The sequence below is a fragment of the Ambystoma mexicanum genome, chromosome 7q (assembly GCF_040938575.1).
Source record: "Ambystoma mexicanum isolate Mex_15411 chromosome 7q, UKY_AmexF1_1, whole genome shotgun sequence".
In the NCBI taxonomy this organism is placed as follows: domain Eukaryota; kingdom Metazoa; phylum Chordata; class Amphibia; order Caudata; family Ambystomatidae; genus Ambystoma; species Ambystoma mexicanum.
In genome coordinates, this window is record NC_090941.1 from 961,506,371 (window position 1) to 961,520,416 (window position 14,046).

Below are 14,046 nucleotides of genomic sequence, written 5' to 3' on the forward strand. Positions count from 1 at the left end.
ACACTGCCTTCCCTTCTGCGGCAACCTGTGCTAGCTGTGATTTCAGTGGTTCTGGGGAAGACGATAGTAGAGCAGACACTTCCTCACATTTGTGGCAGTTATAACTGGCCAAAAGGGTAGCATTGTTAGCAATTCTGGTTTGGTAAGCCACAGAGGAGGCGACCTTCCCACCCATGGTGTAAATCTTTTTGCTTTTCTTGTTGGGTGGGGCCTCAGAGGAAGCAAGGCGGGTGCCCGCCCTTTTCCTAGTTGTAGTTACAACTAATGAGTCTGGTGTCAGCTGCCCTCTAATATACAGTGGGTCTGAAGGGGTGGGTTTAAAAAGCTTTTCTACACGTGGGTTCACAGCCCGTGTGATGTTAGGGGCTTCTAATGACGGTTGTATCCTGAGCTGTATTGACTTGAGTAAAGGAATAAACTGCGCCATTGTTTTCTGGTCCCCAAGGATCTGTTCTACAAAGTCCTTATCCTCCTGTACTTCCTGGGTGTCAATTTGAAAGTGCTCTGCCGCCCTGGCTAGCACATCATTAAGAAGCGGTTGGTTGTCAATAGGAGAATCAACGATAGGAGGGTCCTGATCGATAGGTGAGTCTATCGGATACATATTGGCCTCTGGGTCAGCCTCTTGGTCCTAATTGTCCCATAATAAGGGTCTGCTGCATCCTCATCATACTGAGGGTCAGCTGCCTCTACAATTGAGAGGACTTCGGGTTCGGAGTCCAGGTCAGAGCTCAATGACTGTGCTATGCACTGGAATTTGTGTACGAGACCTTTTAGAAGGGGGTTAAGAAGGTTGAGCAGAGACTTGAGACCCAGTGGGAGCTGTAGTGGGGGGAGTGAATTGGAAACTCTGGAAGTATGCAGGGTCCTTTTCGTAGAAATTGGCCAAAAGGACATTCTCCTCATGACCCTATCTATGTCTTGTTAAGACCATTCTGCTGAACTTGGGATTACCAAGGGTTGGGAAGGAAGTCCCAAATCTTCATCTGTGGGAGGAATAACCCCAGATTGTTTAGGCCTAGTCTCTACAGGTTTATCCTCATCAGAGATGGGCCTAGTTTTCTTAGGTTTCTCTTTATGAGAAGTGTTTCCTGTATGAAGGCTTTTATCCCTATGAGGGGTCTTTGAGGACTTCCTTTTTATGTTCTAGCCCGCACCCCGCCCCCCGCCGCCCAGAGCCGTGTTTATCCAACGGTTTGGACTGTTTGGGGCCTACTACCTGATCGGGTGTGGGAAGGACCGAAGCCTCGTGTTTTACACGGGACACCCTTGCCGTCTTTCGATGGTTGGGTCCTGTCATGTGGCGATCTCGAACAAGAATGCCCAGATGACAGGGACTCAACTGACCTTTACCAAGGTGGCGTGTGTTGTCAGACTATCGACCCATGTGTCGAGTCTCGACTTGGGGTTATGTGTTTAGTGGTGGGTGGTTTTGATGCGCTTCCGCTGCCGGGTGTAGTCCCCACAACATGGCCGCCGCGGTCGGGGGCCTGCGCTTGGGTAGCCGGAGCTACCCCGTCAGCCATACCGTCCGAAACGGCGGCTTTGCTGCCATCACTGAAAGCGTCTTCTACCTCCCTGGCCTCGAGTTGCCTGGCGTAGTGGGCCCATCGTTTTGTGGAGCGGTCCTTTAAAGTCTTGGGCTTGAAGAGCCTACAAGCTCGACAAGACGCCACAACGTGGTCTCTTGGGAGACACAAGTTACAGACTAAATGCTTATCAACCCTCAGGAATTTACGATTGCACTTGGGGCATTTTTAAATGTGGTCTTGTCCATAACTACAAACTATGACAGCTGGGCGAAAGTAGTGTAAGAAGAGGGGCATATCCATCCTAAAATGACATCCCCACTCTCTCCCTATTGTCTGGGACGAGGCCCAGGGTGGCCTTCCAAAGCCGAACGGTCCAGCGCGGTAGTCTTTTGACAGGCAGTCTCTTTGTCTTCACCGGAGTGATGTTTCGATAGTCGGTGAAGTAAAGGATAGAAAGAATGAACTATCGGTAATTGAAATAAGTCAATGGCTTTACGCCGAAAGAGGAACTCTGCTATACGCGTCCGTCTAGAATGGCGGAAAAAAACTATCTGAGGGACCTCGACACGTGAGGGATCATGGGTACATGGATGTCACACTAAGGATAGTATTACTGGCACCGTCCCTTTTCGAGTTTCGAAAACAACAACTGTAATACTCTGCAGCTTCCACTAGATGTCGGCCTATGCATGGCATGTGATCTAAGCAGATTCCACAAGCCTCAGTGCAAGTGGCGGCACTCGCTCCAATGAGTTCAATAATGTACTCAAACTCCCACGGGCTTTTGTTCATTACTTTTTTAAGTAGGTGTGAACATCACAAACAGCAAACAACAATGTGTTTCTACCCTGCAGGCTTCATCAAATTGTACAAACAAGTTTTGCAAAGACCTGTTTATATCTATTACAGTGTCCCTCTTTAGTGTTAATGACCTGGTTCAGCCCCAGTACATGCTTGACACAGGCAATGCAATACAGCCCGCCATTTTGGAACGTGTTCCTACTTATAGTGAAGATAATAGATCTATCACGTAAAAATGATGTAGATTTGTGCTTCTATAAATACAGTCCATGAATATGCATCTAATCGTGAAACGTTCTTATGGCTGCTGTCAATCTTTGCTTTAATGTGTATTTTTGATTGTATATTATTTGGCATGCTTTAAAAATAGCAGCTACATGGGTTTAGGAGCTGGATGTTGATACATAACGTGCTTAGTGCCTAGCAATAGTTAAGAGCCCTCCATAATAAAGCACTTTGTGCAAAATAATTTGAAGCATTATCTACGAGGTCTTGACACTGGGGTTTACTGCCGAGCAGCAATTTCGAAATATTCCAAAATAAAGTGCTTTGTGCTATGGTTTGAAACATCGGCTCCGCAGTATTTGTCATTTAAAGCAATAACGGAGGTTCCAAAATAGAGTAAAGCGCTGAGTGCGTTGTTAACTTTAAAACTACCACTTCTATGTAGCAATCGAGCTACATTCGCTCAAGGCTAGCCACTTCACCTCTACGATCTAGCTGCAAAAATTATTGAACATCGTCCTGGGGCTGTACCACACTGCGTGAAGGGCGTTCTGCCTCGCAGTAATTGTGAATAATCTACAGTAAAGTGCTTGAGATTGTAGTGCAGAATAATTATGACCAATAACACTAAAATTAGCATTAGGTTTGTAGAATCAGGCCATTGGTTAATTATCAAATGTTCTACTGGGACTGGGTGGAGGTCTGTAGGATTCATAGTACAAAACTTTCAAAAAAAATGCTTGATTACTCAATTGAATAGTTATATCATAAAGTGCACAGTGCTTGACATCATTTGTCTTAGTACGGCCTGCATTACTCTAAGGGACCTCAGCCTCTAGCTTACATGTGATGGACCAATGGCATTCTAATTACAAATCCTGTGCTGACCTATAAAGGCCATGCAAGTGCATTCAATCCAAGCAGTTGCTGGTTATGGCCTTAATTCCGCTAAAGTCAATTGTTATGTAAGAGGGTAAAACTGTACCACATAAATTACACGGGCCATGCAAACCATTCATTTGTATCTAAAACATATACATGAAAATACATTAAAATGAATTTCAAATCAACCTGTTAATCACTATTGCAGCTGTTAAATAGCACATGACATATAGAAACTAACATAGCATTTTGGGAACAAAAGGCGGGAGAGAGAATTTTTGGATAAGATTTGGTGAGTAGTCTCCCAATAAGGTGTATGGTTCCTCATCCTTGTGTCCTTTAGCAGTCTTCGTATTATAATCAATAATGTATCTGCATTCAGCTTGTCTAAGTCTTTTCTCTGTTGCCTCCCCTTGGGTGGTGGAATATTTTATTGATGGCAAAATATATGAAGGAAGATTTGTCTCCTTGGTGTACCTCTTCAAAATGTTTAGCCAAAGGATATGTCATATCAACATTTTTTATTGCTCTCAGATGTTGTAGTATTCTGGCTTTTACCTCCAACTTGGTGCTGCCAATGTACCATAATTTACAGTTACATGAGATTGCAGATACAAAAATTGTAGTCATGCATGTGATCAACTTCTTGATTTTGACTTCTCATCCTGTGCGTGGACGGTTGTAACTTTTGACATTGGCCCCGAATTTGCAGGCCTTACATTTGGCACATTTGCGGAAGCCAATGGGTTTATCTGTTAGCCACCCTGTTGGTGCTGGGGGGACGGCCGATTGGAATAGACTTGGTGACAGTTTTGATTGCATTGATGCTGTTTTTCTAAAGGTTACACTTGCATTCACTTGTATGTGAGGACGGATATCCTGGTCTCTAGTTAGGAGATGCCAATGTTTTCCTATAATCTATATCACCTCTTTAGCTCCCTCATTGAAGGTTGTGATAAACCTAATGTAATTACTCAACTCTTGGGGCTTTCAGACATTTTGTCCTTCATCTGGTGAGTACATCACTTTTGGTCTGTTTTGAGCATCTGTCATATGCCTTACTGATTGCTTTCTTATATCCTCTTGCATGAAACCTGGCAGCTGCTATTTTGGCGTTTTTCTCACAGATTTTATCTTCGCTGCAGTTTCACTTAATGCTACCTGACCTCTCTGCAGCCTTGTTTTCCCACCTCCGAATTTTCTTCTCTATCGGTTTAAATGACTCTGTACTGCACCCGGAGGCCTCATATCTCTCGGACCACTCATCTGTATTTTGCAGCTCCAAAAGACCCCTATTACAGACCCCTGTGGGTTATCCTCAAGCATCGGTCCTGGGCCCATGTCTCTTTACCCTCTACATCTCTTCCATGTGGAAAAGCATGCCTTCATTTGACTTTCACTGTCACTTATTCACTGATACACGATTATTTTTCTCCTTCATCCCCATCTCTGAACACATAAGCAACAGCCTCACCACATGCATCAAAGTACAGCTCCATGTTTGCAAAGAGACCAGTCTCCAAGCGCGGGACTGGGATTCAAACCCATGTTGCTCTGCTGTCTGGCTTGCAACACAAGCACCCTCTCGCCCTTTAGGATGAAAGTCATCTTTTTCCCTGAATCTAGTGCCAAGCAGAATCTCCTATCTGCTTCCCCTGCACTTCCTCATCCCTTCATCCATGGTTCATAACCTGCGGATCCTTATAGCGAACCAAAACTCTTCTAGCAATTGTTTTCCATTGCAGCCAGGCTCATCATCCTCAATACAAAGGAAAATATGCGTGCAAACCACAAAATAAAGACTTTGATCTCTACCCTGGTGCGCTGCAAATTGGACTACTGTGTATGCCTGCTTGTTGGTGTTCCCCTCTGCTCCTTTGCTACCCTCAAAGTTCTTAACTTCTCTACATACATATTCGTAACCTACCCAGATCCTGCGCCACATAAACCTACCACCCTGGCAGTGGGTGGAATCTATATGCAAAAAACACACCCTCCTTAAAACACCTTAACTTTAAATCTACCCACAGGCTTACCCAACTCCCCATGACCTTGCTGACTGCAACTCATTGTACTCTACCTGTTTGACTTTGCACTCCTGAAACTATCAATCCCCCACCCACTATGCGTCTCCTGCCTCTGTTACTCCTTCTCACTACTTGCCCCATTCTACTGGAATACACTACGCAGCCATAAACGCCCTTCTGCCAACAAAATTATTGAAGATAATGCCCTAACACCATGTACCAGCTGTGAAGTAGTGCACACAATCCCAAAGCGATTACCTCTCATCTGAATGCCAAACCCACCGCTCTACGCAATGTTTTGCAGGAACATGTTTCATAGGAACACGCAAGCGTAAACAGTACCCATCTAAGTAACGGCCTATAGCCCAAAATACACAATGTCATTATTTAAGTATTGCCCAATAGCCTCTGTGCCTTTTTATTACCTTTTCACCACCAGGTCTTCTTGCTCCATTGAACCAATGAAACTAGTAAAGTCACCATAGGGACTGCCTCAGCTTCTACAGCCTTTTTATATTAATACATTCCTGGCTTTCAACACATACAGTACCTAATTTGGTAGCATCATTTTGTTCTCTAAGACTTAGTGACAATAATAAGTCCCTACTTGGACTAAGTCACTACTTGGTTGGACCCAGAAAAACTAGACAAAAAGGAGCAATCTCAGTTACAGTGGAGGTACATTTGCAGATAATTAGAAGCAATGCACAAGAGCTATGTACACACCATATCACGCTGCAACCAATTTAGTAAATGTTTTGGCCATCACAAAGATTTTTACACTACAACAATGTGCCTGAAAACACAGGGGACATAGCTTAATTATATAAAAACAGGTTCAGTTTCATTGTTCTCCTGGGACTGCTGTATTTTGCAATAAAATAATCTAACCTCTTCAAAACACATACCAGATGTCTGCTGGAGTTCCAGCAGAGCTTTTATAGTTGAAGCAGCAGACTGGGATTCGCCAGACAGATCCTGGTAAATTATTGTAGGGCTGGAGTCCATGGCAATTTCGTGTTCAGACCAATCCTGATTTCTGGAAGCAATCACGTGTACTACAGGCTGGGAATCTGTTAAATCAACAAACAGATAAACACTGACAAAACAATTGATCAATTTAATTAAAAGTGAAAAGTGGACTAGAAAAATGGTAATGAATGATGCCAAAAGCAGCATTATGGTTATGCTGCGTTAAAGCATGGCTCTCTTCAGGTTTGGGAGACAGTTCTACAAGAAAGGCCAAAGGGAACCCTCTTGGGAGCCCCACCTTAACAATAGAAACATTTTAAAATATTAAAGTCGACATTACTGCTCACTTAGGTAACCTGCATTGGGCATGCTACCAACAAATCCAGTTTCTAAATCCAAACCGATTAAATTTAAGTGACATACAGAAAGTGAGTAGAGTTTCAAATCATTGAGGGGCTGTGCAAAAACTCCCCCTTTTCATATGTTGGGCATCGGGTGATGCACATGAAACTAAAAGAAACAAAATATCTACACTGAGGAGAACCGTGCTTTAAAATACTTTTCACTTTCACTTCCTTAAAAGATCCCCACCCATCAAGTGGAGCTTTGGCATTCTAGGTGATTCCAACGTGCACTGAACTTTAGCACCAGGTTGTGATCGTACAGTCGTTAGTGTTAACAGCCCATTATGGATCTACCACATTTTTCTCTTTTCACAGATAACCTCACTGACCTTTGGAGGCGTTTACTGTGCGGTACCATGAGGTATCCAGAAAATGTGACTTTGGTGGGGCTGGGATCCAGAGAAAAAGACAAAAAAACTAGGCATGTAAACATTTCTTTGTAAATATATCAATGTCATTTATTTACCCATGTGCCATGATATCATTCCACGGTGTAGTTTTTACAGGAGAAATAAAATGTACATTTTCTACCCAGACAGTATCCCTTTAATCTCCCAATAAACACACATGAGATCACCTGCTCTTCACACCATGTTAATGTTTCTCTCTGTATTTGTATTTCCACATTTAAATCACTAAAGCATTGGTTCTCTATAATAAATTAAGAAGTTGGATTAAAAGCTCTATAGAAACCTTTTGCTGCCATCAGGCAAGCCAAATTGGAGCACCTCAATACAAGTCATATGGTACATTATATGTAGAACATAATCATTGCTCACTGCATCTTTGTGCTAGACTTGCACAAAAAAAATCAGACAGTAACTTATTTCTTGGGTTTAAGTGGTGGCAGGAGGGAAAATTGGTCTTTAAAAACTTCTGACATTTTTATGTTTCTTGAAGGATCAGAAACTTGAAGGGGATGCATTAGAGAGGGCTGGGCTGAAGAGGTGCAATTCACTAGTCACTGATAGAGGAGACCATGAATTAGCTCGGCCAATGCAGAGCACAGCTCTTGTCCTGGTTTTCAGTGGATTGCTTTATGCATCAGTGGGTTGTTGGTGCTATTTCCGGTTTTAAAGAAAGCCTAGTCCATTATGAGCAATAATGTAAATTCCTCAATTGGTGCTCATAATAATGTTCCATCCAAAATCAAAAATGAATTGCATTAGTCTGTACACCAAGTGCTACCCGCTCTACATTTACAGCGTATAAAGAAACCACTGACCAGGGGGGTGTGTTAAGCATAGTGCCAAAGCTTTATATGAGCCAAGGCTCTGCAATTGAGTCTAAATAGGTAGGGACCTACTTCGACAGCAGCAGGACCAGAGATGCAACATCTTTGCTATGTTACAGTTGCACAGACACTAAAATCATTGCAGTGAAGTTTAAGTCTCACATTTGTGTTGATGGTGTTATATATGGACGATTATTGGCAAGTTGCATGAAGCAATCTGCAATTACATAAGGTATTGATTCTGATCAAGACAAGCAACAAAAAAGTTTAGTGATCAATTTCTCATGTAATGTCCAAAAAACATTTTATCATTCTGTCGTCATAATATCATGTTTTCAGAACAAATCCACAATATCATAATTTCTTAGCTGAAACCTGTTGGACAGAGCATAAATGCATAACAATTTAGTCAATAATAGTAAAACATTTCTTTGAAGAGGTCACAGACGCAATTTGATACTGTAGAGAAAGCCCACTATCTTGTGATGCCAACAGTGTACCTTAAGTCAAAAGTGGCTGGGAGTTGCAAGGGAGTGGAAGGAGGAGACTGACACACAGGAGACATGTCTCTGGCTATAGATTTTTATTTATGTTAAAGCAAAAGAGAAAACTGTCTTACCCTAGTTCTAATAGGGGTTTCCCAGCCTCAAATAATACTAAAGCAAATAGTTCATCGTCCTGTCTCCAAAAACCCATTTTCAACCTTTAAGAAAAGGGGCGTTCTTCTTGATAAAAAAAGGCTTCTTTCTCCAGGGGGATGTTCAAAAGTTCACTTCTGGGTGATTTAAAATGAAATGTTCTTCTTAAGGGATAGAAAACAAAAGTATAAAAAAAAGGTTCCTTGGATTGAGGTTCCAATAAGGCACATAGAACAAGAGAGTCTTGTACCTTTACAATGTCAAAAGAAGGTCCCCTTCTCTTTATTCCTTTGACAATGTCCAGAAACACCATATACCGTTTCTATGTCCCTTTGCCGATGGGAGTTTTTTTGATATACATTTTTTGTTTAAAAAAATACATCGAAAAAACTCTGGTCGGCAAAACAACTCTATACCGGTATGCCTACTTCCCCAGGTCTAGGCACATTGAACAAAATGTCTCGTATATTTACAATGCTTGCTGTGTTCACAGTCTACCCGGTTCACTAGCCTGCCAGGCACTATCATTTTTACAAAGGTTTTGTGTATGGTTTGTTATTGTCTGAGGATCTCAATTCCTTCTTGACTTTTCTTGGCTATTAACAATTTGCACCTGGTTCACTATCCTGCAAGGTACTCTTGTTGTCGGGTCCCTGACCACCGTTGTATTGACTTTTCTCACTTGGGTCCCAGACCCTTTTGGCGTTGTACCCGGTTCACTATCCAGCCAGGTATTCCTATTCTTGGGTCCCAGACCCCTGTAATATTGTCAGTCTTCTCTTGGGTCCCAGACACCTTTAGTATCTTGCTTTCGGGTCCCAGACCACTTTGGCTTTATACCTGGTTCACTATCCTGCCAGATATTTTTATTGTTGGCCCCAGACCCCTGTAGTATTGGCTTTTTTCTTTTGGGTAGAACAAGCGATAAGAACACTTTAGCACACCTTTTCTATATTGTAGTTCATTTATCAATTTGACTTCCAGTGAATTAGGTGGTGATTTGTATAGTCATTATTTTTAAAAATGTTTTAAGGTGCGGGAGAGAAAAACTCAGCTTTGGTATCTAAGCTGGACGAACAATGCTAAACAAAAGGAGTTCCAATTAGGAACCCTGCGTCCCCTCCACACTGTTGTATAACCAAAGGCCTATGGGCTCTTAGACAAGTCCAGTCTAGTATTTGTTCCCCTTAGTGAGGAGGATAAAGTGGACCCTCTTGTGTTTGAGGGTATTCATGAATTCATTCACTATTTTTACATGGTATGAGGTGACATTTCATGTGGTAACACAAAATATTTCATTAGACAATTTAAATCATTGGACAAATTCAATTATTAATAATCAACAAATTGATTTATTGTAAGGAGCAGCCCAACGCGTTTTGAGTAGTTTTCACTCTTTATCAGGGGCCAAAAAATTCCATTCAATCAATTTCTACAAGAAAACCATTTTTGGTGATATTAATATGTGCACCAACAAATTAAGACATTTAGTTCATTAGTTAAAGACCATTCTAGTAATCAGTCAGAACAAATTGATGTCTGACTAAGGTTATTTAATTTATCGACAGTCTAGACAGAAAAAAATCAAACTCCCTAGCTAAATACAGTACACAGGCATTTTTTATGTGGATAACAGAAAATATCAGCAATGGGTTGATACGTGAATCTGCATAAAAAAGGGTTCTAGCCTATTAGCTAATTAAAATTCTTAAGTCAGTTATGGGTGTTACCTTTTATATGTATTAAATCATCCAAGTCAGTTATGGGTGTTACCTTTTATATGTATTAAATCATCCAATATACTAACAATGTAGTAATTAGTATGGACACTGCATGTGGATGTCAAATGCTGCGATCTAACTACTCATTATTAATAAGTATCACTCTTACCCCTATTGTGAAGGGGGACATCTAAATGTCCACGTTATTTAAACTTCTTGCCTATGTTCACTGTGCCCGATGTGCAACTTACCATCTTTGTGGAAACCCGCTCCAACTCGCGTAAGCCTGTCAGCTGGAGCTGACAGCTGTTGAAGCGAGTGGGTATCTCTTTCATTTTTCACACGTGACATCCGTCACGTGACCATTCCTGCCACACCTCCAGAAAGTGCATCATAAATGCAGGACAGCGCGACCCTTGCGGCGTGAAGCCCGCGGAGGAGTAACGGGCGCGACTGTTTCTGCTGTTTCCAGCTGGTCCCGGCGGTATTAGCGGTAAGCATTTGCAAAATCAACTGCCAATCCTACATACGCAAAACAACACTTAGGACCTTCCTTTTTGTTTCCACTACCGAAAACAAGTAGGGAGAGTCGTGTGGACGACAGTTCCATCCACCATCTACCAAATACAAGATAGAATGACCAAAAACCAAAAACAAATGGAAACTAAAACAAAAAAATTATTGACGGCCAATCTACCGACTAACACCTCTGAAGAAACAGGCCGCATACTGAGAAGCAGCTTCCAAACAATGAAAACTCCATCAGAACTCCTGCCAAGGACAACACCGGAAACATTTTTTCCAATCGGAATGGCCATCACACACCCCATACCAAACCCAACGCTATCACCCCCAATCCCCCCCTCCGATCCCCACACAGACACACCATACCTACTTGCGCCATTACACAATCAGCCGTTGCGCCTGATAACAATTGCACTCACCGGGAGCCCCATGGGGGCACACCCAGCCACACCGACGTCTCGCTGGAGAACGCAAGAGGGGTAGCGGGAAAAGCATATGTGGAACAAGCGCCGGAGAAGGCGACCATGGGGGAAGGGGGGGCCAGAGGTAGCGGGGATGACTGCTCAGCTCCCTGGCCCGGACTTCTCTGGGGACAAAGAAGAAGCGCGACCGGTGAAGCCGGAGGTAGGGGAAGAGGGAACATCAGCCGGATATGTTGGAGCCCGGCAGAAAACGACCTCTGCATTTGCCGTCGGAAAGGAGTGGGAGACGGGGTCCGCCGAAAGCTGCAGTCGGACCCCTGATGACGCGACGCAGACCAAACACAAAACCACGGACCTAACCAAAACCCCATTACAGAATTTAACCACAGAAGAGGGTTTAAAAAACTGTTTGGATCATACCTTCTCAATGAAAGCAAAAGAGATCGAAAGAGATCGAAACACGTCTGCATAGCCCAAAATTGCAAATCAAAATGGAGACACATCCAGTGATAGCTAGGGCAGAACTATCAAGCCCTGAACTGAACTTAACAGACTTGAGAGAAAATCACTCTCTGAATGGAACCATATCATATTTGGGAGACTAGGATGAACAAGAATTAGATGAAATTAACATCCTGAGAGAACATAACTGGGTCAAAACACACATGCACTCAATAATAGATTCCATTAATAAGAACACACTCCAAAAAGAACTGAACTCTTTATCTGCTGATCAAAATGTTGAAAAGAAAGAGGAAAAAATCCAGGAGTTTAAAACAAAAGAAATTGAAAACAACCGAAATATAAAAATACCAGGACCCAGTATTCCCGACATTATCTCCTCATCTACTCCCAACTTCAAATTGCCACTAAAGATACAACAAAAAAAAAACAGGCAAATTGACACCGCAGACAAACAACCCGATCGGAAGATTCTTTGAGAAACTAGGGAAAATCCCTATAATGAACCGATTTGAACTTTCCGATATAGAAATTCTCGAGGGGATTCCGCCATCTCCCCAAAGAAATCCACCTAAACAACTGGCCTCAGTACACCCCCTTGAACCGGGAGGCCTCTCGCCCCAATTATGTTGGCATTTTGGTCAAAATGAGACTCTTCAAGTCAAAACGGAGAAACCTAAACTCGATATCGATAACGGAAACATGAAACAAACGACACAAATTCAAAAAGAGGAGCAACAAAACATTTTGGAAAATAAAGCCACATCTAAAGAAGGCGAAAAAAATCATGAAAAGAAGCAGAAGTCAAATATCGTCTACCCAAACAACGAGGATGAAGGCACATCGACGAAAGTTACCTCAAACCAGAAAACAACGTCTGAACAAAAAGAAACGATCGAAGAAGCAAGAAAAAACATGTCAGACCAAGATACGACATTGAATGAGGCAACAAAAAAAACACGAAACGACACAGAAGCCTAACATCATCCACCCAAGAAACCAAGAAGAAACACAACCGGTAGAGGCTATACTAAACTATAAAAACATGATCAAACAGATCGTTGATTGCTGGCTTGAAATCGATTGGTCAGCACAGAAAGGATGACATCCTGGTGGACGCATTGCATCCACTTCTCTCTACTCCAAACAAAGTCAAGTCAGGCCACGAAACCACAAAGATAAAAGAAAAAAATTCACCTGGAAAAAAGCCTGACTTACAACTTGTTATGTCAGCGGTGACAGTTGCCTTAGCACCTTTTGGAAAGTTATACGAAACCATCAACAACACTCTGAAGGACCATACTTCAATACTAGCATCTGTAAACTCAAAGCTGACCCACTTAGAAGGATATATATTGGCCCTCGAAGCATGGAAGGCTAACATAAGAAACCAAGGAACACAGACGGACAAAACAGAAACACAAAAAAATCCTCCAGAACAACAAAAGAACGACGTATTCCAATTTAAGAAAAAACCAGTGAACACTAGTACCCAAACTGTTCAGGCTGAAATTCGCGAGAACAAGAACGACAATGACCCATCAGAGGTACCTGAAAACCACACTGAGAGACTGACATCAATGTTTAACAAAGAAATACCTGAGGAGGACACACAAGAACTAAGTAGTACAAAAAAACACACACATTCAAAAGACAAGTTGCTTGAAACTGAAACATCGACAAAAAATAAAGCGAAAGACGATCACTCGAAAATGAAAGCAAAAAATTCCGCAGTACATAACTGTAAAGACTGGTAGGGGGTGTCTGTACTTCCGCTCTCTATATGGTAGAGGAGAGGCACAGCAGACCCCAGCCAAGATTCTCTATAAGGTAGCAATAGGCGAGCAATCAAGGCCTAGCTTCTCAGGAGGTGATGCGGGCTGGTTCTTAAGTACAGTGTAGTCCCCGAGCCCCCACAAAGGAATGTCCACACACTGTATTACTAAAAACACAGTCTTTATATAATTAATATTCAAAGGTATGTACACGATCACAATAACGCACTTTGTACTTGGAAGTCAATAATGATAATTATATACACATCTAGAGTGGTACCACTAATGTTATCAAATCTCATTAAAGTGCATCAACTGTACGGTTAAAATGTCACACAGATCAATAACGAGGAAACCAGCAATAGAGATAGAAAGGAACGCAAGATGGTGGAAACAATAGACAGAATGCTGGCCCCGTTACCTAGA

At 42.3% G+C, this 14,046-nt stretch overlaps 1 protein-coding gene across 5 annotated transcripts in view; it reads right to left on the reverse strand.

Moving 5' to 3' along the window:
- Positions 1-14,046, reverse strand: part of EMSY (EMSY transcriptional repressor, BRCA2 interacting) — a 698,405-nt gene that overhangs the window by 197,406 nt on the left and 486,953 nt on the right. For 3 of the 5 annotated variants that reach the window (XM_069640040.1, XM_069640039.1, XM_069640043.1), the window contains 2 exons: positions 7,173-7,232; positions 6,376-6,540 (listed from right to left, as the gene is read on the reverse strand). In XM_069640040.1, coding sequence (XP_069496141.1) covers positions 6,376-6,540; positions 7,173-7,232 — 225 coding nt within the window. The remainder of the gene's footprint in view (positions 1-6,375; positions 6,541-7,172; positions 7,233-14,046) is intronic. The other 2 variants (XM_069640042.1, XM_069640041.1) reach the window with 1 other exon arrangement.